The sequence below is a fragment of the Gymnodraco acuticeps genome, unplaced genomic scaffold, assembly GCF_902827175.1.
Source record: "Gymnodraco acuticeps unplaced genomic scaffold, fGymAcu1.1, whole genome shotgun sequence".
Taxonomy (NCBI): Eukaryota; Metazoa; Chordata; class Actinopteri; order Perciformes; family Bathydraconidae; genus Gymnodraco; species Gymnodraco acuticeps.
In genome coordinates this window covers 3076744-3100115 of record NW_022989810.1, presented here as the reverse complement: position 1 = coordinate 3100115, position 23372 = coordinate 3076744, and the positions used below count along the sequence as shown (strand labels likewise).

At 40.5% G+C, this 23372-nt stretch overlaps 1 protein-coding gene across 1 annotated transcript in view; it reads left to right on the top strand.

The window, feature by feature from the left end:
- Positions 1-23372, top strand: part of usp45 (ubiquitin specific peptidase 45) — a 43724-nt gene that overhangs the window by 7274 nt on the left and 13078 nt on the right. Inside the window, 4 exon segments of the mRNA XM_034229291.1 lie at positions 11811-11962; positions 13641-13736; positions 14547-14677; positions 21333-21420. Coding sequence (XP_034085182.1) covers positions 11811-11962; positions 13641-13736; positions 14547-14677; positions 21333-21420 — 467 coding nt within the window.

Genomic DNA, 23372 nt, shown 5'->3' with positions numbered 1-23372 from the left:
AAGCACTCACGGCATTTCGTGTTATAGTCACGAAATATAATCTATTGATTCGACACAGAGCGATTTTGAAAGCAATGTATTTCTACTGGTAGTATGTTTCGTGCCTAAACCAAATGTGACTTGCTCTATCGAAATCAGTCACATTGACCCGAAGACACATTTTCGTTTGTATTACTGGTCTAGGGGAAGCTCGCGAGTGTGTTTGTGTATTTTTGCGTTTGTTTCCCGGGGAAACACTCACAAGAAACACCAGCTGTTGTTATGCCTGCTGTGACGTTAAGTTACTCCGTTCTCCGCTTGTAATTATGCCGAAGCTTCAAAGTTGTATTTATCATATGAATTTGCTGAAACAAGTTTAATATTCTGAAAGCCAAGACTTTGTTTATTTGAAAACAGATGAAAACAAACTGTCTTTATATAAAATGGAAGTATTATACAAGTAAAACTACATGTTGCTTTAATCCCATGTAATTGTAGAATGAACACAGTCTTCCTTTGAAGATGTATAAGTCAGGTGTCTTGAGTAGCATTACCTACAAATCATTGTACACATTTGTAAATATTATTTTCCACTTGTTACCATTGTGAGTCTATTTTTATGCAGCTCTGCGTGATTTTGTGGCTACAATTCAGACTAATACACTACCAGAGGTGGAATAACTTATAAGTACTCAGATATTGTACTTGAGTAAAAGTACAAGTACTCAGATCTTGTACTAGAGTAAAAGTAGAAGTACTCAGATCTTATACTTTAGTAGAAGTAGGCTTCTCAGATCTTATACTTAATAAAAGTAGAAGTACTCAGGTCTTGTACTTCAGTAAAAGTAGAAGTACCAGAGTGTAGGAATACTCTGTCACAGTAAAAGTCCTGCATTCAAAATGTTCCTCAAGTGAAAGTAGAAAAGTATTCTCATCAAAATATAGTGAAAGTAGCGACAGTAAAAGTAGTCATAGTGCAGATTGGTCCATTTCAGAATAATATATGATATGTTTTATAATGATTGATCATGAAAGTGTTCTCAAAGCTGGTAAAGGTGCAGCTAGTTTGAATGACTTTGTATACTGCAGGGTAGCTTGTGGATTTACTCCAGGTGGAACTAAAGATTTAACACTTGGTTAGATTTCACACCATCCACATCTGTGAAGTAACTAAAGGTATTAAATACATGTAGTGGAGGAAAAGTACACCATGTACCTCTGACTTATGTTTACTGCCAACCTAAAAGTAGTAATCAATAATGTATTGAAAAGTTATTTGGCTGATTGTTGTATATCGGCTCAGCCAGGTTATATGGGAGGCCCAGTCTACGTACAGATCACTCATTTTGAAATATTAAACTTAGTTTTCTTTTCTTTAATTGTTCATCCTCGTGTAGAATGCTATCACGAAACACACATTTGGTTGTTTATAGCATAAAGAACATCTGCTTTAATGTGAGGTAGGGAAATAATCATTTGAGTATGTGTATATAAATATGTAATTTACAACAGCTGTAAGATGCTTGAAAAGCTGGAAAATGCACCTTGAAAATGCTTGAAAAGTGCTTGAATTTGACTTTGGAAAAGGTGTAAGAACCCTGTATATCAGGGTCATAAGTTTTGATCATTCAAAAAGTTTTTATCCTGAACTTTGAAAAAATCCAATGATGTATTCAAAATAAAAATAAGTATTTGAAATAATTTTCTACCAAAGAGTAGTTTGGCATCCTGAGTGACAGCCCTCCCTCTGTCATGTTGCCTTCATGGATGGAAGATAGCGCAATAAATATAACTCAACACTTTCTATACACAATACTCCCGTGATTGGTGGTAAACAAAACTGATACCAGCGTCAAAGTTCCGTTAAGCGAGCTGTTGAGCATCGTAGTTGGTAACCATCGCGGTATAAGAGCAATAAACTGTGCTGGAATGTGAAATTACATATCCGCAATTAAGCGTTGTCCTTCCCCACTTCCACGTAGCTCCGTGAACGCAGCATAGTTTTGGCTTGGCTTTTGCGATCAGAATCAGTGTCACTACCCGATCTGCAGCTCTGCCCGATCTGCAGTGCGCATGTGCGAGATGATCCGCCATATTGGAGAACTCCGGACGGCAACCCAAGTAGGATAACATTGACACAGTGGCTTTTGGCAAAGCTCAAAAGGAAAACGAGAGAGAGATGAGTTATTGTTATTACAACGTGACTTCACTATTATTTAACAACTCTTTTCATTGGGTTCTTTTATTTGGGGTTAAGTACATTGTCAGAATAAGTGAGAAATGAATTTAACTTCTGTTAGACAGCTATATGCCATAAATGTTTGCATACATTCACAGTAAATATGTATTCAGTATGATAGCTGTCTAACAGAAGTTAAATTCATTCCTCACTTATTCTGACAATGTACTTAACCCCCAATAAAAGAACCCAATAAAAAGAGTTGTTAAATAATAGTGAAGTCACGTTGTAATAACAATAACTCAACAAAAATCGTTTTAAAAATGTGCTATATAAATAAAACTTGATTTGATTTGATTGATATTACTTCATGTTAAGGCTAATAAAAATGACAAGGCTTTAATGCTAACTAACGTGCTTGCTACTAGCTAACTTGATCCAGCCACTCCTGGCAGGGGGCGGACTGAGACTAAAAATCAGCCCGGGAAACTCGACCGGCCCAACTCGGTACCGCTAGTCAATTGTCAACGGGGGGGGGGTGCTAGTGGATTGTCCGACCGGCCCACTTCGGTACCGGCCCACCGGGAAAACTCCCAGTACTCCCACAATGGCCAGTCCGCCCTGGACTCCTGGTCCTTTCATCAGACGGGAAGCAAACGAACGAGCATAACCCATTGATGGTATGATTACAACCTGGTACTAAGCACACAGGCATCTTGTTAAAGTTATCTTATCTCTTATATTTAGTGGAGGAAAACAATTATGACATCAGTTATGACATCACTTACTCTTGGATTTGTAGTCTTTCTAGTTGTGTATTTTTCATAGTCTTATATTTCAACAGTTTTGCGACAAACTGTGACTTTTTTTACTTGGAAATGATTTTTTAAGATTGACAAACATCATATGTGTAATTCTTGGCACAATTCAAACGGGATAGAAAGATAATTTCTCTCTCGCCATTGACTTCAATACATAATATTTCCGAAATAAGGTCCCATGGTGGATCACCGGAAAGGGAGGGACTTCGGCTCTTTATACCTTTATTAGTAGCACAGAGGGGAAATGTACATTGTTACAGCAGAAAAGAGCAAAATACAGCATACTATTACCTAAAGCATGCATACAAAAAGTATTAAAGATTAAAAAAAGAAATTACAATTTGAAAAAAAAAGTTACATAATACACACCCTGTAACGGTTCTGAGGATTTAGCAGCCAGATATATATTGCACAGTTATTAACGGCATATATATATATATATATTGCACAGTTATTAACGGCATATATATATATATATATTGCACATATTGCAAATATTGCACAAAGTTGGTATTTAACAACAAGAGGTGTTATAGTCTATCTATGTTATTGTGTGTGGGGGGGGGGGGGGGGGGGTCTACCAGGGGCTGTGCTGGTTGTATAGTCTGACCGCTGCAGGAAGGAAGGACCTGCGGTATCTCTCTGTGAGACAGCGGGGGATGGCGTCAGGTCCAACCCGCTGGCTCGTTGCGGATATGTAATTTCACATTCCAGCACAGTTTATTGCTCTTATACCGCGATGGTTACCAACTACGATGCTCAACAGCTCGCTTAACGGAACTTTGACGCTGGTATCAGTTTTGTTTACCACCAATTACGGGAGTATTGTGTATAGAAAGTGTTGAGTTATATTTCTCGCGCTACCTTACATCCATGAAGGCAACATGACAGAGGGAGGGCTGCCACTCAAGATGCCAAACTACTCTTTGGTAAGCCCCGCCCCCCAAGCAACATCAGGGCCAAAAGTTTGAAAGTGAAAAAAAAGATCTAAAAGTGAAAAACGATCTGAAGGCGGAAAAAAATTTGAAACCTGAAAAAACAAGATTTGAAACTGAAAATAAATATTTTATTCAAAGAAACTTATTTTTATTTTGAATACATCATTGTATTTTCAAAGTTCAGGATAAAAACTTGAACTTTGAAATCAATTGTATTTTTTTGAATGATCAAAACGTATGACCCTGATATAGCTCCATAAAGGATTCCTTATTATTAATAATAGTTACCTGATTTATGATTGTTTAATACAAATAACTATAGCATGTAGTTATGCTACTTATAATAAGTATCGCAACTACAGATAAATAATGCATCACCTTGATGTTACACATTATTGGGGGGAAAAAACGATATCAAGATTTATATGCATTTGCTTATTTGACCATTTTTCAGCCCACTAGTTTTTAGTAATGCGGATGGTGGCCATATTTACTTCAGAAATGTACTCTGGAGACAAATATATTAATAGTTGAAATGTCTTATTCTCCACAGTACACCTATGCATCAAAGTAAAAATGATAAATGAGTGTTGCATCTTTTGATGTAATGACTGAAAGTATAAATGTTTTTGAATATAAACCAAACATTAGTTTTTTTACATGAGGTCTTTTTTATCAGAGATACTACCTTTTTTACAAGATTAATATCTCTATTGACTTGTCCTCTTAGATACCTGGCCTGGAGTTAATGACATATTCTGTTCTCGTGTTCTTTGATTCCTATACCTTTATTCACCTGGTCCGCTGCCTCTGGTTGTTGATCTTCTCAGCTCACTGTCAGTTAAGCTCTGCCGAGTCAGTAGCCAGCAAGATGCTTGTCCCCTGGTGGTGCTTTCATGGAGGTAATCAAGGGTGATCCTGTCTTTATTCCCACCACCGCACATGAAAGTAGGCCAGATAGTGGGTAGCAAAAGCTGTGTGTTTGTGTGTCTGTAAGTAACACAGCACTGGGTTCTCTTGGCCTCAGATGGCAAAGAAACAGGCTTTTTTATGCCCTGCAGTCACAACAAATTAGAGAATTAATAAGACATTTGGTGTTGCCTGGCCTTCCTCTTGACTGCCTGCTCTGCATGAAGGGAGCTGGCCTTAAACCTCCACACTAGTGCACTGTGAGTGAACATGGAGGCATGAAGCCCACTGGCCATACTACTGTATATGACGGCCTTACGTCCAACTGCGCACCAGATTAGAAAGGCTGTGAAAAGGCCTCTCAAAATATAAAAACCATATTTTTACAGGCGCTTTGTTTTTGGCAAAGTGGCTGCGAAACTTTAAAAATGGCATTGAGTAATTTGAGTAGAGCAGCACATATTGCTGTAAAAGAAACCTGATAAGATATGTTTTTGTTAAAGCTTTGTTCAATGAGCTTGGATGCTCTTGCATGAAGCCTGGTGCTGGCCTGGCTTCTGCTTTTTGAAAGACTTGTTTTTCACTGAAAACACACCATTGGTTGTCAGTGCTTTTTCCCCCCAATCGCTATTTCATATAAATTAGGCGTAACAGTGTTTCCTCTAGTTACTTCTGAAATGTTAGAATGTCTGAATTTAAGCCGACTTTGCTGTTGTGGTGCCAACTGACTCGGCAGAAACGCTATCCTTGGCGTCGCATATCACTCGAAAAGTCGCCAGGCGGTGAGCAAAGAGTGTATAACGTGTTATGTGAAGGCAGTTTACTGTGTGAGTTATCAGGTTATCGATGATGCCACATGTTCCAGATGTTCATACAGCCTGTCCTCAGAATCAGCAGCTGTCAGTCTTTGTGTTTGTGTTTATCCTTTACCTACACAAATCATCTGTTAGTTGCTGACCCGTGTGCACAAGATGTCACAACAGGCTCTATTGTCGTGATCCCAGCGGCACAGACAGATAGAAGTCCGGTGCCAAGTGCGTCCAAAGCCTTTTAAACGCATGTTTTGGAATTTCAAAGCCAGACTCCCTTGGCACAGCTTTGGCGAACTTTGGCACAAGGTGGGATCAGAAAGAACACATTATTATAGGTGGGGGGTATAGAGGCTTTACTGCCTCTTTAATCACAGGGCTAAACCCGTCGTGACAAATTACAGATTGGGAATCCTGTTCAGAGTTTTCCTTGCTTAGAGGGAGCTTATTGTTGTCTGGGACTTAGGACAGAAACTATTTCAGCTATAAACCCGAAAAATCTTACAAGCAGCGGGTCTGCTGTGCGTGATTTTAGTCTGAAGTTGGCATCATCTCTAGACACTGCAGATGGAACAGATACCGGCTACTTCACATGGCTTGATCCATAGTCCCCATTGTAATTAAAGTACTGTCACGACAGACAGAACTTTATTTGGACTACCTGGCATTTAAGCCATTACTGCTGGTGGAAATCTCAGCAGTACCATTTCATACTGATAATACCTCTTCAAGACCCACAGTTTTGGAAAAAGGTCTATAACAGTTTTGATAAGTGATCACACATTAACACATTATTGGAAACAATATGATTTTATTGTTGCATTCGTAACATTAATACTTTAACTTTTTGACTGAAATATAGCTTAGTCATATCTATATATATATGCTACTTCTTTAATATCAAGGCGTTGACAAGAGGCACTTTGAGAAACAACGCAGCACATTGACTACATTTGGTCCACCCGTGTACCAGGTTTTAACTTATTCTTGTTTCTTCTGCAAGTACTCTCCTGCTGTTCCCTGTCAAATAAAACAAGGCCCACTTTTTTTTGTATCTCTTGTGTGAAAAAGAGCAGGGAGTGCAGGAGGTGTTGGTGTATATGCGTGCATGTGGACAATCCTGAGCACTGTGATGCTTTCCCCCACCCTGGGGAGAGGGTCCACAGTGTCACTGCTGCCTATACTCGGTGGCTGAGCAAGGAGGGCCAGGTGGTGGTGCCGAGCGCAGCACAGTCAAGCGTGGACGCAGCGCATGCTGACATTTGCCTTCGCTGACTGCTGCAGGGAGAGGAAAAATCTGCTTTTCCATATGCTTGTGCTCGTTGCAACCCTTCCCTCCACCCACTGCCTCATTCTGCCCCCCTTCCCTCTCCCCAGTCTTAACCAGATGGCTCCCTGAACATTGTTTACCTTGGGTGACGGTCCCAGATGCAGAGTGTGTCCATCGGCATCCTCATTCCGCCCAGTTAGTTTCCTCATTCCTCTGCTTCGTCACAAGTAACAGCTCTTACACTCAGGTTGAATTAAATCTGTTGATTGTGCCGATCATCTCACCACAAGTAGACACACATTTACAGACTTGTTCGTTCTCTCCATTACTTATTTTTTGCTCAGCTGTTCAGCTGTAAACACAAGACATCTGTCTTACACCATTCCAGAATGTTTTCCTGATCAGCGCTGCACTCTTTGCCCCATCGCCACTTGTGTTCCATGCATTGTGTGATATGACATATGGGGGCTCCCTTATGGCTGCATATTGAAGATAGAAATAGGTCTCCAGATGTTGTTAGGAAAGAGGGCCAGATGCTTTTAGCACCTCTGGGTGGAGCGCCACAAAAGGATGTCGTCCCTACAAGCTGAACCTCGCCCTTCGTAGTCACAAAACAACAAGACTTATTGAACATTTTTCAGTTAAGGCAATGTACATTCAAAGCAACACAGTTGGTGCAGCCAAGAGAAATATAATACTGCTGCAGACCTGAGAGACTGTGTGTGTGTGTGTGTGTGTGTGTGTGTGTGTGTGTGTGTGTGTGTGTGTGTGTGTGTGTGTGTGTGTGTGTGTGTGTGTGTGTGTGTGTGTGTGTGTGTGTGTGTGTGTGTGTGTGTGTGTGTGTGTGTGTGTGTGGTGTGTGTGTGTGTGTGTGTGTGTGTGTGTGTGTGTGTGTGTGTGTGTGTGTGTGTGTGGTGTGTGTGTGTGTGTGTGTGTGTGTGTGTGTGTGTGTGTGTGTGTGTGTGTGTGTGTGTGTGTGTGTGTGTGTGTGTGTGTGTGTTCAAGTAGCTGCTTTTTTCTTCCCGTCTCAAAGCTGTTTAACAAGAAAAGCTGCCCTTTCCCCCTCGTTCCTTTTGAGTTGAATTTGATAGAGAATAAAATGCAAATTGCCAGGCCACGAGTGAAAAGCCCCCAGTTCACATTCCGCTAATGTCCTTGGCCTTGAAGAGGGAAAATGCTTCGCCGGTTAGCGGCCAGCAGTGGAGTTATCACCGCTTGCAGGTTGAATAGCTTTTTTTCCAAAAAATCTGTTACACAAGGAGTGGCTCTATGAATTGAAAATGTTCAAGGACAAGGCCATTGAATGTTGAGGAGAATAACGGCAGGAGTAAAGGTGCAGGTTATCAGGATGATTATGATGGTTGACGGTTCAATTGAATTTCCTTAGTTTAGACAGAAGCAGGTTCAGGACACTGACCTCGCTGCCGGCCTGCTCTCTTGACTAGCTTACATGGGTGAAGTGCTCATGGACCGAACTCTGTTTTGTGTTTACCAGCATTTAGTTGATTCCTCTACAGCTTGTAAGGCCATAAGATACTGCCATCAGTCCCTGCAAGAATGTTTCATTTTGAGTTAACATGTCTTATCATCTCCTTGCAGTAAAGGAAATTGTAAGAAAATGATAGAACCGTATCCATATTCTGAACAACACCAAATATCTGTTTTGTTTTTGACTTGTAATGTCCTGTAACATAGTTAAGAAGCATTTGAATATTCGTTTATCATGTCATGTGGCTCCATTTGCGATGGAGCAGCTTGTGCATTGTCCTCATGTTGGTGTATTCAAAGATGCTCCAACATATGCAGTACAGTTGATTTTCAGCTCAGGAAAGGTAGAACTAATTATTTGAACTGTATAATGCGCTCTGGAAATGTTCGAACATGTGTAAAGAAACACAAGGTTTGCATTTAAAGGGCTAAAATCTCATTCTTTATTTTCACAACCAGTAAATGACAAAGATATATTTAACTGCTCACAATAATTCCCCCAGAAAAAATGAAAGAACATTCCTACCAAGACAATATCAATCAAATATGAATAACTAGGTACACTTTTAAGCCATCCATGTGTCTCTGATTATATAGTATATACTTGTGATTGTAGTATACAGCAGTTTCTATCTTTTTAAATCATGACGGATGCAGAAATTGTGTAAAATTGTGGAAATTCTGCAGGAAAGGTTCAGGAATTCTATCTCAGTTTCTCTTTATTGCATAATGGGATAGAACAACCTTTTCCACAATGAAAAGTGATCATCTCTGGGAGTTAATTCTTGATTTTAAACATACTTGTTAGAAACAATGCAGGTATTTTAGTTGGCTAGTCACACATTTCAACATTTTGTCACTTTTTGACTTTATACATATATACAAGTTACTTTATGTTTTGCCATACATACCAGAAGGACCATGTTATACTGATCTTGTCATTTATTCATCCTAAAGCCAATGATCATTTGCATGAAGCCTGGGATTTTCTTTTTGGAAGGGCCAAACTTCTCCAATATCACATTGAGTGAACACATCTCCGTCTCAATTAGCACCTCCTAAGGTATCTTCCATTCATTGCTTCACTCATATTCCTCCCTTTACTTTAAACCCATTAGCACCGCCTCCTTTTCTTCATTCTTTCTCAACATAGTGTTATAGTGTTCTCACACAGACATTCCCCCCTCTTCAAACCGCAACTACCAATTTGACATAGAACGCACGGAGTCTAGGAGTCTAGTTATGATTTATTGAAGATTTCAAAAAACACAATAGTCTTTCATTTAATGTAACCTAACCTAAACTCTTTAAATCCTCCATATTCTGAAAAGCCTGCTTTAAAAAAGAGACATTGTTTCAACTCTGTCCAAAGGATTCAAAGGCTTTATTGTCATGTGCCCAATAGCTACAGTTTAGTTGTTGGCTCCTCCAACAATGACAAATACAATATACTTTATACACAAATACTTTTCATTTTTTTTATTTGAAAAATAAATAAATACATGTTCAAATAAGTATAGAAACCAAGTTGAATTTGTCAAATGTATTAACTGGTGATCACAGTTTGAACTGTTGACAGCTATAGCTTTCATGCTTAAAACATAACTTGGTTTTTAAATGAAAGAGGGATCATACACAAACAACAGAACGTAACCCTATTACAACAGAGATGAACAACCTATAACAGGGCCTGTGCACAGAATGCAGCTATTCAATATCATTCTTGTTTAAGAATATGAGCAGGTCTACTCAGGGGAGAGGCGCGTGCCAAGACGATTCACAATCAGGCCAGCTGTAGAGAAGACCCTCTCAGCTGGAATGTGGGCATACGATGAGGATTGAGTCTGCGTGATCTGTGAGTAGGGAGGGGCAGCACACCTTTAGACCTAACACACTTAGCTATGGCACTGTCGTATACATTTAATTATTCCATTTGATCATATGTAATCAACTTAGGCACCCCTCCCAAAACAAAAAAGTATATATATATATTCATAACTCATATTCGAATACCTGAATAATTTAGAATATTCGATTAATCGTTCCCATCCCTAGTACATACACTTCTTCCCTTTTTACAGTTCACAATTTTAGCCCTAGACATACACTGCGTTACTCATTTAAAGATTTAAGAAAATAGGAAATATCCGTTGAAGTGTGGAACAGAGTTGCTGTTAGCCCCCAAACGGTGGCTTTAAACCTTCTTTTAAACATGCTGACAAGTTATTGTTTTGGCCACATTGTTTAGATCAACACAATGTTGTGCATGAGGGCTTAATCCTCTTCTCCTTTAGCCTCCATTTTCCAGGATTCCTTACTAGTTGAAATCTGTTGCTACGAAGATGTATCAGAAACAGTGTTATTGATATTGAGTCATCATGGTGTTGGCTTTTTTTGTTATCTGCTGGCATGCCTCAGCTTGCACAGCTCCACTACCTACTCTGCACGTCACTGTCAGATTCGGACCATCTGTGTCTTCGTTTGTGTTTAAGGTTAGGTTTTCATTGGTGATCAGGAGTAACAGCTGGCTCTGGAGAGCCATCTCTCTAACCCCAGCCCCCACCCTTTCCACACTAACCAGCGGAAACTTCTACAGCTGTCATCTGCTTTCCCAAATGACCCAGCTTTCCTTCCAGCTGCCGGCGCAGCACCCTGCTCCCAGCCCAGTCTCGCTTCAAGGCTAAGCCCAATAGTTTTCCTGTATCCTGACAACATCTCAATTTAAAGGATGCAGACTTTTACCCTCAATCTCAAACAACTTGCCATCTCTGCCACCACCTCAGCTCTATCTTAAAGCTTCGCTGCCAAGACTTATTTAGCCTAAATAACCTCAAAGTAAAAGCTGAATCATTTGGTCAATTTCAAAGACTGCCCATTACGGCTGTACAGGATGGTTTGAAACTTCATTCATAATGTTCACATTCAAATTCTAAATCAACAATTGAGTTCTGCACAGTAAAAAATAAAGATTAGGTTACACTTATATTATTATTATAATCTATGTAATGTCTTGTCTTTTATCTGGACCCTGAGTCTGTAATAAAGTTTTCATTCATTCATTATTATTATTATTATCTTATTTGTAGAATTAGATTTCAGTGATTTGGCCCCTGTGGTCCAAACATTTCCAACATGTTTTTTTGAATGGAACTGGAATGGAATTGTAGGATTTCAGGTACAACATTTCCCTGCAGGCAAAACTGGCACACGCCTGTATAATTTGATTTGATTTATGTGATCACATTAACCTAACAAACTTTTTTTTATGAAGACATAAATGCTTCACACGAAAAGAAAAATGAATGAAAGTTTGAAAAGAAACAAAAAAGCTGGCACTGATAATCTCTTGAACAATTTCCCCAATCGTTTTTGAGTTGCTGTTACTCTGTATCACTTAATGTTTTATAATTTGTTCAGGAGCATCACCCAAAATCATCAAGCTGCAAGAGGATCCATCAGATTATGCCGACTCGGCCAAAGGCAAGAGTCCTGCCACCAACAGCACCTTGGTCCCCGTCAAAGGCATAAACAACCTTGGGAACACCTGCTTCTTCAACGCTGTCATGCAGGTCAGTATGGCTCTGATTTAGGGCTGCACCATTTCGAAAAAATAACTTGTTGCCATGAATTTAACTGATATTTTAATTGCAATATGATTCACACTATTAAAGAGAATAATCATTTTCTCAATCGTTATTCTCATTATCACTAACTTTTTTTAAATTCAGATTTTTCAGAGATTTTAATATGATCATTACCATACTAATATGTTTGGACAAGTATGTAGAAAATGAGGGAGAGATGATTTGTAGGCCGAAATATCTTTGGCACATAAGACATAATTAGCCTTTAACAAATATTGTGCTTCCTGCAGTTTGAACATTGCACTTGTCCATATTTCTATTTTTATTTATTGAATTAATTGTAGTGCTGTGCCATGAGTTAGTTTAAACATAACTATGTTATGTACCTATACGTGTCTATATACTCATACATCTGTCTATATACTCTTATATCTGTCTCAGCCTTATATGTATATATAAACTGTTAGAGCAGAAACAAAGCATCATGCCTTTTTGAAATTCATTGCAGTTATATTACACTATTTAGTCAGTCAAAATAACAGAAGTAGGTGTGATCAAAGTATCATTTTAAATCTGAAGCATGGTCTTAAGATGGATTTCTAAATGCACACAACCTGCTTGCAAATCCGTGCTTTATCTCAAGAGACCCTTTGATAGCTTAATGAGTCTCAGGGATTTCCATTTTAACATGACAAAATGAATATGTATGCCTTTTATAATGCGAAAACAATCCTCAAGTGCTGCTGCCAAGAAGACCGGCCTTTAGTAAACTAAATTACAGTCTTACTGACCATGAGTGTAAACAGGCCTTGAGGTCATTCTGAAGTATATCCAATGCAGCCGTAAATGCAGTGTGGAGTTTACCTCCGGAACACGAGTGGTACTCAGTTGGTGCAGAGCATGTTCACCATACAACGCAGCTATAGAGCGCCCCAGCCTTTCTCTGGTCATGTCATGGTGACTGCAAACCAACATGCCGCCTAACAATGAAGCTGTTTTTTCCACCATTTTGTTAATCACCCTCGGGGCCTTCGTTGTTGATTGACATAGGAGTGAGCGCGCTTTACATGCCTTTTCTCTCCCTCTCTCTGTCTGTTTGTATTGTCTCGTTGAAAATTGCAATCTTTTTTGGGTGAAAACACATAATTGCCTGAGGATGAGCTGTGTGTGTATTCACAATGCCGGGCCCCATTGTGCGTTTTCCATAGCAACTGTCTTCATTGCCAGGATGTGACAAAAACTATCTTTTGAAAAGGGGAGAGGAAAATATGTTTTCTAACATGAAGGGACAATGGCTGCTTCAGGCTCCTCTCCTCACCAAGGATATTCTGTTAATTTCAAACTCAGAGATCATGGATTCATTTGAAAGGCTCATTCAGAATAATGAACTTACCACAAGTTTCCTAAACCCTACCACAATGGAGATAACATTTCACAAGGTTCATTTCAAATGACCACATTGAATTGCCACAAGCTGTGTGTATACAGTTTAATATATTTGAAGGATTCATAATTTCATAGTTTTTTTATGACCAATTTCTTGCTGATTGTATGAGCAGTATTCAGCCCCTTGAAATCTGTTGATCTTACCTCTATACCTAATGGCATTTATAACGGGATGGATTTTTTAAAATGTTAGTAATAAAATGTGTTTTCCTCGCAGAACCTGTCTCAGACACACATGCTAATCGACCTCATCCAGGAAGTGAAGGAGAAAGGCTTCAAACTGAGGATCAGCCCCACTGGTGAAACCAATGTGGTACATTCTGCTTTGCTGTCTTCTATTTTCTAAGCCATAGAAACTATCTATAGATTGAGCACATGCAAATTACTTTTGAAATGACCATTCTAATGAAGCTTCTGTGTAACTCAATGTTCCCTGTAGTATTAATAGCATTACTAAAACAAACACAAAAATATTTAGATTTCATTTTGTTCCTTATTTTATACAGGGCATATTTCTTAAGTATTATAAACTAAGTCCGTACCGAATTGCTCAATGCTTTATTTATAATGTTGATTATCAACAAATTCTCAATCAACATTCACTTATATTGAAATTCCAGTAGTATTATAATATGTGTAGAATTAGATTAAAGGGGTGGCTGCATAGGATTGTTTCGGACTTGTGTGATCCAAACAAATGTAATTATCCCAGAGCATAGTAAAGACCAAATGTCACAAATAAAAATTAATTATTATTATTCCAGAATCGACAACATTTAGCAACCTTTTCTATTTAGCCTTGCTAAACTAACATTTTCCCAGTGGTTAAAAACATGTTGGCTCTTCTGCTTGCTACACACATAGGGAGGAACACACCTTTTTAACGAGGCAGTCTTGAAGCAATCTAACAGCGCCATAAATACATTTTCATAACCTCAATAACACATTTTCTTCTTAATTATTTAATGTGACGACGTCATGAAAATGTCCTATAGACGTACATACATATAACCTTTAAATGTAAAAAAAAGTTCAGCACATGCTTAAAATAAAACTGATACATTAAATGAAATTTAAATGTGGAAATTAATTTCTAAATTGTATTCTGTCTGTTGCTTTCCAGGGTCCGTTGACAGTAATGCTGCCCAGCCCAGAGCCCCTGACGGCGGCCATGTTTGTCTTCCTCCAGAGCATGAAGGACCCAGGGAAAGGCCCGGTCAATCCCAAGGTCCTCTTCAACCAGCTCTGCCAGAAGTAAGCCGCTTCCCTTCCTATCAACCACCATAAATTCCCCCACTACGAAATGCTATCTCTACACTCTGTATGCAAATATTCCACCTCAGGGTCAGTAAGGTGTGCAAACTTAGCCATGATTACTGTACTGCAGTTCTCCATCATCACAGCAGTACAACAGCGGAGCCGCAGCTTTCACCTGCTTTCATCCCCTCACTGACCACTTTAACCAGCCAGACCCAGGTAGCACCTGTCCCTGCTGAATGCCTTTCAGTGCTCAACACACAGAATACACTGTAGGCACAGTACCTTGTTAAATGTGTAGCAGCAGCTTCCTATTTGTGGCTCTTTCTGCTACTTGCCACACTGCTGTGCCACCTGTGTCATGTTTAATCCAGAGCGAGGTCGAACAGGCGGTGTGGCGGGCGGAGGAAGCCCCACATTTGTCAACTGAACACTGGGTTTGTTCTCTTTTATGAACACTGTGGATGTCTGGTTGGCTGGGTTCCTGTGTGAGCATGGTACACTGCTGGTTGGGTCCACCCTTTGCATTTATGTGTGTGTGTGTATGAGTAGAGGGGGGGTTGCACTGTTTAGTAGTGCAGGTGGGTGACCAGGACATTTGACATTGGATGACTGGGTGCATCTCTGGTGCGGCTTTGACAGTTATTCTGGTACCTAGCTTTCATCAGATAGGCCTCTGTGTGTGTGTGTGTGTGTGTGTGTGTGTGTGTGTGTGTGTGTGTGTGTGTGTGGTGTGTGTGTGTGTGTGTGTGTTGTGTGTGTGTGTGTGTGTGTGTGTGTGTGTGTGTGTGTGTGTGTGTGTGGGTGTGTGTGTGTGTGTGTGTGTGTGTGTGTGTGTGTGTGTGTGTGTGGTGTGTGTGTGTGTGTGTGTGTGTGTGTGTGTGTGTGTGTGTGTGTGTGTGTGTGTGTGTGTGTGTGGTGTGTGTGTGTGTGTGTGTGTGTGTGTGTGTGTGTGTGTGTGTGTGTGTGTGTGTGTGCTGCCACCTCACCTGGTACCATCTCAGCCTGCAACACACATGCAGGCAATTGTGCATTCATACAGCAAGCGCTGCACACACCTTTATGCATTCATACGCGTCTAATTTCAAGTAGGGCTAATCCATTCCACTGACATGCATTTCAATAGAGGGATATGACCTTAAGCTTCAGCACCCAATACCCATATGGTACACTTATACCACAAGTGAGCTTTAATAAAGGCCTGCATGAGCAAATGCTAATATGCAGCCCTAATCTTAAAAGAGAATCACACGCACCGTAACCTAATTTATTTACCTTAATGTTAATACCTTCACAGTAGCTGCTAGTGTTTAGTTATATTGGGTATGCAAATTCTCTTGGCATCTTTACCAATAATTTAAAAGTGCTGGCTTTGTTCTGAGGGACATGGTTAATGTCTTAAAAGAGTGACTATCTAAACTATGACTTTTAGGTCAAAAGTTTCATTTTGTTGTTTTGTTTCCATCAGCCTGTGAAGCAGTGTTACTGTAGCAGCGATGCGAAAGCACATTGTTTCAGACTAAAGGATCCTCAAACAGTTATTATCACTTGTGATACTTTGTAATCTTGCCTCTTTTAACAGTTTTAAGGGAAAGTTATATGTAATCGAATGATGTCCATCAAGATTTCAGCTCCTGTTTCTGATTTTCTTGGAAGAAATATTGCACTTTCAAGGCCTAATTCACTTATATGCTATTTTGTTAAACATCCACAAAGCGTGCTTGATCTCTGCAACGCTTCTCTAATGGATTCCCACACAGCGACTCCTCTACATTCAGCCCCTACTAAAGCTTTGAGCTGAAAAGGAAAGAGTCAAGAACGACTCCTGTTGACAAGGAACACATGTCTCCACTTCTGACCTCTGTAACGGCCACACTCTGTGAATATAGCCATCATCGTCTTCACCGCAAGCTCTTGTCATTCTGAGAGGTGTGGGTCTGCCCTTGGCCCTGTGGGGGCAGAGAGCGCTTTCTCATTTCTCTTTCTCTGTCCTTCTCAGTGTTGACAGGCAAGTTAATAAGGATTTTTGGCTCCGAAAAGAGGGCGAGTTTGAGTGTTTATGTGCAACGCTGGAGCCCTATTGAGCCCCGGTTCGTGTTTATGTGTTTCCACCTCATATATACAGTGAATGGATTCTACGCTTGTGTTCACATTTGACCTCAACCAGCTGAGTACCCAACAGCTTGCCTGTTCCTCCTGCCAAGGGAAAGGGCTCTGGTCTGGGCTCGGAGCAGTGCCATGCTCCATGGGTTTGACGGTCAGCACCACACACTGTATCTGGTGCCAGAGAGGGTCCCAGCTTGTACCCAGGGCAGGCTACGACTAGGCTTATCAGTGGTGAAAAACTGGGAGAAGTAACATTTGATTCAATATTTATCTACTTCCTCCTGGGCACCTGGAGTCTCAGGTCAGGGACAGCGGTTTTCATACAGCCTGACTACTGCTGCCATTTACCAAGATGCTATCTCTATGCATATCTAATGTATAAGCTGGAGAAAAAGTCCACACACAGGCATTCATCTACACTTGCATCTTTCAAGGACTGATTCCATTTTCAGCACGGCCACTGGACACTTTCTTGTAGAAAAGAAAAGTATTCCAGCCCACAATGTTGTTCATAATCCTGTATAAGAAGTCCTGATGAATCCCTGATAGAAATAGCACAATAGATTCCATCTATTGCTCTGGCATCCAGGACACACACACACATCTACATTCTTGCAGGACACAAACAAAGAGGCAGGGCTGGCATACTGGTCTGATCAGGAGGTACACCCCTTTCAGGATGGGAAAAAAGAGGAAGATATTCACAGATGGTCCAAAAAGTAATACAAATATTTGTTTGTGTACGAGCCGAGAAGCACATTCCTGGGATTCTAACTTTACAATCGGTTGATGAGAATCCCTCCACTCTGGTCTACCGGTGACTGTTACAGAATCTAAAAATAGGAGGATGTTGATTGCCTTTATACAAAACAGAAAAAGTCGGTGCATGTGAGCACAAGTTGAGAAATACATTGTTTACAAAGAAGCTGACAGTGAATCATTTCAAAGGCTGGTAATGATTTTTCTGAATTTTCGAAACCTTAAATTGTTATCAGAGCGAGACAGAGGCAAAGGTGGCACATATGTGTCCATAAGTTTGAGGAGAGGAAGCATATTTACAGCAGTACAGTACAAATATGCAGGCAGAACCAAGAGGCTTATCACATAAATCCCCTCAAATATAAAATACAATATCATAAGATATATATTTGTTGCACAGTGTAGCTTAAAGGTGGGGTAGGTCATTTTGGAGAAACCAGCTCGTTCGCTAGAATTTGAAAATACACAACTGGAAAAAATCTGCCACTTCCTTACAGAGCCCCTCCTCCAACACACACGAACGCGCACATGACCAATGAGGGCACGAGATAAGTTTGTGCACAGATGGAAGGCTGACAGGCAGGTAGGGCATCCAGTTACTTTAGCCGGGCCGGCTCAGATGATTGGTCGTGCTTTTTACAGTACTACGGCTTCCAGAGATGACATTTCTTTATGGATTTTTTGTCAAAGCACTTCAGATATTCATTGCTATCGGGATGTTAAGAGCATTCCATGGAATATAACAACAAGTGTATCTCCAGCCGGTTTCTCAAACTTACCTACCCCACCTTTAATATCTGAGATAGATTATATGATAAAGTGATTTGATAAGGTGTTTACTTAATTATAAAGTGATTTTCACCTAGCTACAGGGGCATCAAGCAAACATATAATATAAGCTTGATTCTTACCCAAAAACTTGTGTTGTCCGTAAATATCAAATCTGTCCAAATATTGGAAGGAATGTATAAAGATTTTTGTTTTGTGCGCTTCTATATGTTTTGATGTCACACATTTTTTACAAACATCTACATTAGAATCAGTAAATTGACCGTGTTATAGTAAAAGGGACAATACATTGGTTTAGCTGACATTAATTAAATAAAGAGTCTAGCACATGTTAATGAAATAAAATAAAAATGAAAAATCCATTGTAAAAAAATAAACACGACCAGCGTTATAAAAGGTTAGTGACTCAACAATTTCTAAAGTCATAACAATTTTAAATAGCTAAGGAGTATATTGCAAATGGAATTGTTGTTATAGTCTCTATAGGAATTGGTATGTACATCAATGAGTCAGAGTTTTTTTTTTGTATGGCTGTGTGAGTAAATATTTGATCATTTTAATACGTGAGCTGTGTGAGGGTGCATTGTGTTGCTCATACACTGTGTGTGTGTGTGTGTGTGTTTTGGGGGTAGCTTGTGTGGCCTTGTGTCTGGTACTAACTCATCCGGCTATTAATTGTGTTAGCACCGCAGCTGCTTGCATTGGCCAGATTGAGAGCAGCGCTACAGGGCCCTTCTGCTTCTCTCCACTGGGATGAGCTTCCAGACCTCATCATTCCCACTGATCTCAACCAACCTTTTCATTTTTTTTTTTCCTCTACATTTCTGTCTCAGACTCTTTTTCTGTCTCACTCATTTCCTTCCCTGTTTTGCTTTAATTGCCTCTCAGTGTGTCTCTCTCTTGGGAGACTAGTCAGCGGAACCAGAGGGAAACATTCCTTCACATGCTGTTCAGTTTTAAAGCCGGCGAATAAATGACATGTGCTTTGTACCAACCTCAATACCCTCCAACCACCCTTGCCCATGTGTCTGCACGGAATAGGGCATAAGAGACAGATAGCGTGACTGTATGTAGAGGAGGGGGTGGCTTTAGGCTCCTCTAGACCTCCTGGTTATGACCTGTGTTGAGGGCAGGTGGTTGGCCATCACTCCCACAACCACGGACATCCGTTCTAGGGCCACATGTCAGCATGTTTTAGGGATTATTCATTTCAAGTGAATTCTTCTTCTAAGTAGAACTGTGAATGGCATTAATGAATGGCTGTAAAACACAATGCTGCTATGAGGATGAAAAGAACACACATGGCTGTAATGATTTCAGTGTGTTATTTTCATACATTTTTATCAGAATGTTATAGGGCTGCAAAAATTGGAAAAAATAACGAATTGAGTTATGAGTTATTGATATCTTTTATTAATCATAATTCTACATTTCAAATTGTTTAATAAGAGGATCTGTACCAAACCAGCTTGTTTAGTTTAATCTCTATAATACTGTTTGTATACAGGGATATCTCTGCAGCTCCACAATACTTTAACAGATGTGGGGCTTCCCACAATTTTAATAATGCACTAGTCAAATTGCAAATGTGATACCATTTCTTTTAATTATGCAGCCTTAGAATATTACCACTTTCTTCGATTGTAAATCATTACTATAAAATATGCATTGTCAAACCAAAATACAAAAAATATGTTTTAACTCTTTAAAACGTCAGGAGAAACGTTAATACTACACCATAAAGTCCTAAGGGCCCCTGGTGTAGTCCATTAAGTACCAGTAAAATACCTCCACAGTACTATTAAAGGGGTTAACCCACCACCCAAACATCTTAAAGGTGGGGTATGTAAGTTTGAGAAACCGGCTCGAGATACACTTGTTGTTATATTCCATGGAATGCTCTTAACATCCCGATAGCAATGAACATCTTAAATGCTTTAACAAAACATCCATGAAAAAATAAATCTGTGGAAGCCGTAGTTCTGTAAAAAGCACGACCAATCATTTTAGCCGGCCCGGCTAAAGTAACTGGATGGCCTACCTGCCTGTCAGCCTTCCATCTGTGCACAAACTTATCTCGTGCCCTCATTGGTCATGTGCGCGTTCGTGTGTGTTGGAGGAGGGGCTCTGTAAGGAAGTGGCAGATTTTCTCTGGTCGTGTATTTTCAAATTCTAGCGCACTCGAGCTGGTTTCTCAAACTTACATACCCTACCTTTAAACATTTGACTTAAACCTCTTGCTGTCTTGTGCCTGTCGGACTAACCTGTCCTGTGGTTATGTGGCGGGCTCGGCCCCAACAGGTTGCCGTGGCTGCAGCCCCGGCTGCCCATCTGCCCCGGACATCTGTCCTCACATCTGCTTCAGTGCGGACGGCCAGGGGACGGAGCCAAGGAGAGCCTCCCCTCTAACCGCTGTGCATTAATGTCCAGGATGCTTAGCCAATTAACAAAATGGCAATACCATTCTAATCAAAAAGCCAAGGCGATGCATTGACTGCCAGCATGGTGAAGGTGTCATTTATTTTGTATTATAGTTATAAATATTGTCTTTGTTCTCTCTGGAGTACTTTAACCTTGTAATGGCTCTTTGTATTCCTCAGGGTTAACCCAATGTAAAAAAGGTTGTCTGAATTGTCTATTCATTATACAATTATTTACAATTATCTTTAAAAGGCACTAGATTATTTACATGATATTATCCTAAGTATATAATTGAAATTATATCAATATTTCATGTTTATTTTATCCTTGGTGTGCTTAATTATGCCCTCTTCATGCTGGTGAAGAGACCTCATTCCCCCTGGTATAAACCTGTTAGAAATCCCAGAATGCTAAGCAGAAGGAGCAGGTTTGAATCTCTGGAAGAAGAATGTGTTTAGGGCTCTGAAAGGAAGCCTTTTTTCCACTATATGCTGCTTCCTTTTGTGGTTCTACTCTCAATTTTCTATGTCCTATTGTTCTTGATTTACATCCATGTTTTTTTGTGTGTTTTTTCTAGGGCTCCGCGCTTCAAGGGCTACCAACAACAGGACAGCCAGGAGCTTCTGCACTACCTCCTGGACTCCATACGAGTAGAGGAAACTAAAGTGAGCTTACATATATCATCACATCCACATGTAATAACTGTCAAAAGCCTAGCTCACAGGGTTTTTCAAGTACATAATGTATTAGGCTGGGATCTTTTGTAATGTTAAAGTTTCACTTTTTGTTCCAGAAAGGTGCTTCAAATCTGTACAAAGTACTCACAGTACTCAAGGTATTTGAGGTATCTTAACCAATGCATTTTGAAAGAAGGAAATGTGCTAAGTGAGGACACCTTATGTACTTTCTAAATCAGGTTATAACAAAGCTCAAGGTATTTACACATTTAAATGTAGGCTAAGGGACAGGAAATCTGTAAGCGGTTGACCAATCACAAAAGAGCTGGCCAACAAATCAGAGCAGGGTTAGGGAAAAGAGGTGCTGCAGCACAGGTAGTAAAATACATGCCTTTTTGAACATTAAAGTATGGAAACATATCTCAGTAAAGGCACAAAATAAAAATCTAAACCTCAAAATTAGCATAATGGGGCCACTTCAAAAAACAATCCAACCACTCTCTGTTTGTTTTGAAAGCCATTGTAGTCTAGTGTGTAAGACGTGCAGCTGTGTGTTTGTGAAGCTTTCACATAACCCGGAATCTTGTTTGTGCATGGCTCGCCAGTTTTTGTGTTTTAACCTTATGGTGCCATGTTTTTGGCAAGTACAGTGAACCACCCTCCCCCCGAAAACCCTTCACAGGGCAATTAGAAGAACCCACAGTAGCCCTTGTGCAGGGCTGAGCAGGCCCCTGTGGCCCCACTAGTGGCTGTGTGAACCAAGGAGGAGAAGTTGGCGGGTGTGTTTTAGTGGTCAGCCCCCAGACCCAGGAGGGGCTGCGGGCCGGGCGCCCTTGCTTCCCATTCAAACTTGTGAACGCCGACAGTTGTGCCACTTAGGGGACTTGCAAGTGGCACGACCGGCATCATTGTGTGATCTTGGGAAACCCACAGCTGCTGAATGAGCTCCAGGGCCGTCCCATTGTGCTTGAGGGTTACCCACAGCCCCTGCCTACATACACACACACACACACACACACACACACACCCACACACACACCCACACACACACACACACACACACACACACACACACACACACACACACACACACACACACACACACACACACATATACTCATCAGCCAGTCTCCCAATCCAATCAAGGCAGTAAAGAGGGAGGGGGGGTACGGCCTCCTCTATTCATTCACTCAGAAACTCATCTATACAGCCAAGCACATTAACAGATACAGTGGCATTTTAGCCGAGATTATTGAATATCATTTTGTAATTACCGCAAATATTAAACAATAACACACTTTTTAAATTAAGATCAAATTAATTGTATCAATGTTGTTAAAATTTAAACACTGGACAACATGAATTTTTTTATTTGACTAACAGCAATTGATCTAAACTTGGCGAAAAAAAAAGGCACATTTTACATTTTTGAGTACAGTCAAATATTTACACACCGTCTTGCGTGAGTGTGCAAGATAGGGAGACTGGTAGTATTCACAGAGGGTGTCACCAACATTTAGAGGCCCTAAGTGTTTGTGTTGATTGGCCATTAGTATCAGAGATCTAAATATGCTAATTTGGCCCCAGTCAATTATCACCAATTAGCTGAGACGTTAGGTATTTCTCTCTCAGGGCATGGACTGTCCTTCTTCGCCCCGTCTTCGTTTTAGTTTCCACCCCTGCACCCATCTACCAGCAAACCCTCTCCAACTCCCCCCTCCCCTTGGCCCATTCTGTGTGGGACAGTGCACGCTGTTACTTTATGGGAGGGGGGTAAGGGGGGTTACTGGTAATTAATTAGTAGGGGAGGGTTTGACTGCCGATTGCGAGGGGTGCACGCTGGCCCCGGCTAGGATTAACAGGACTTTTGACCTAAATAGCCAGTCCAGTGCGTGGGTCCCGGGACAATGGGGGCCCGACTGGTCTCGACCACAGACACA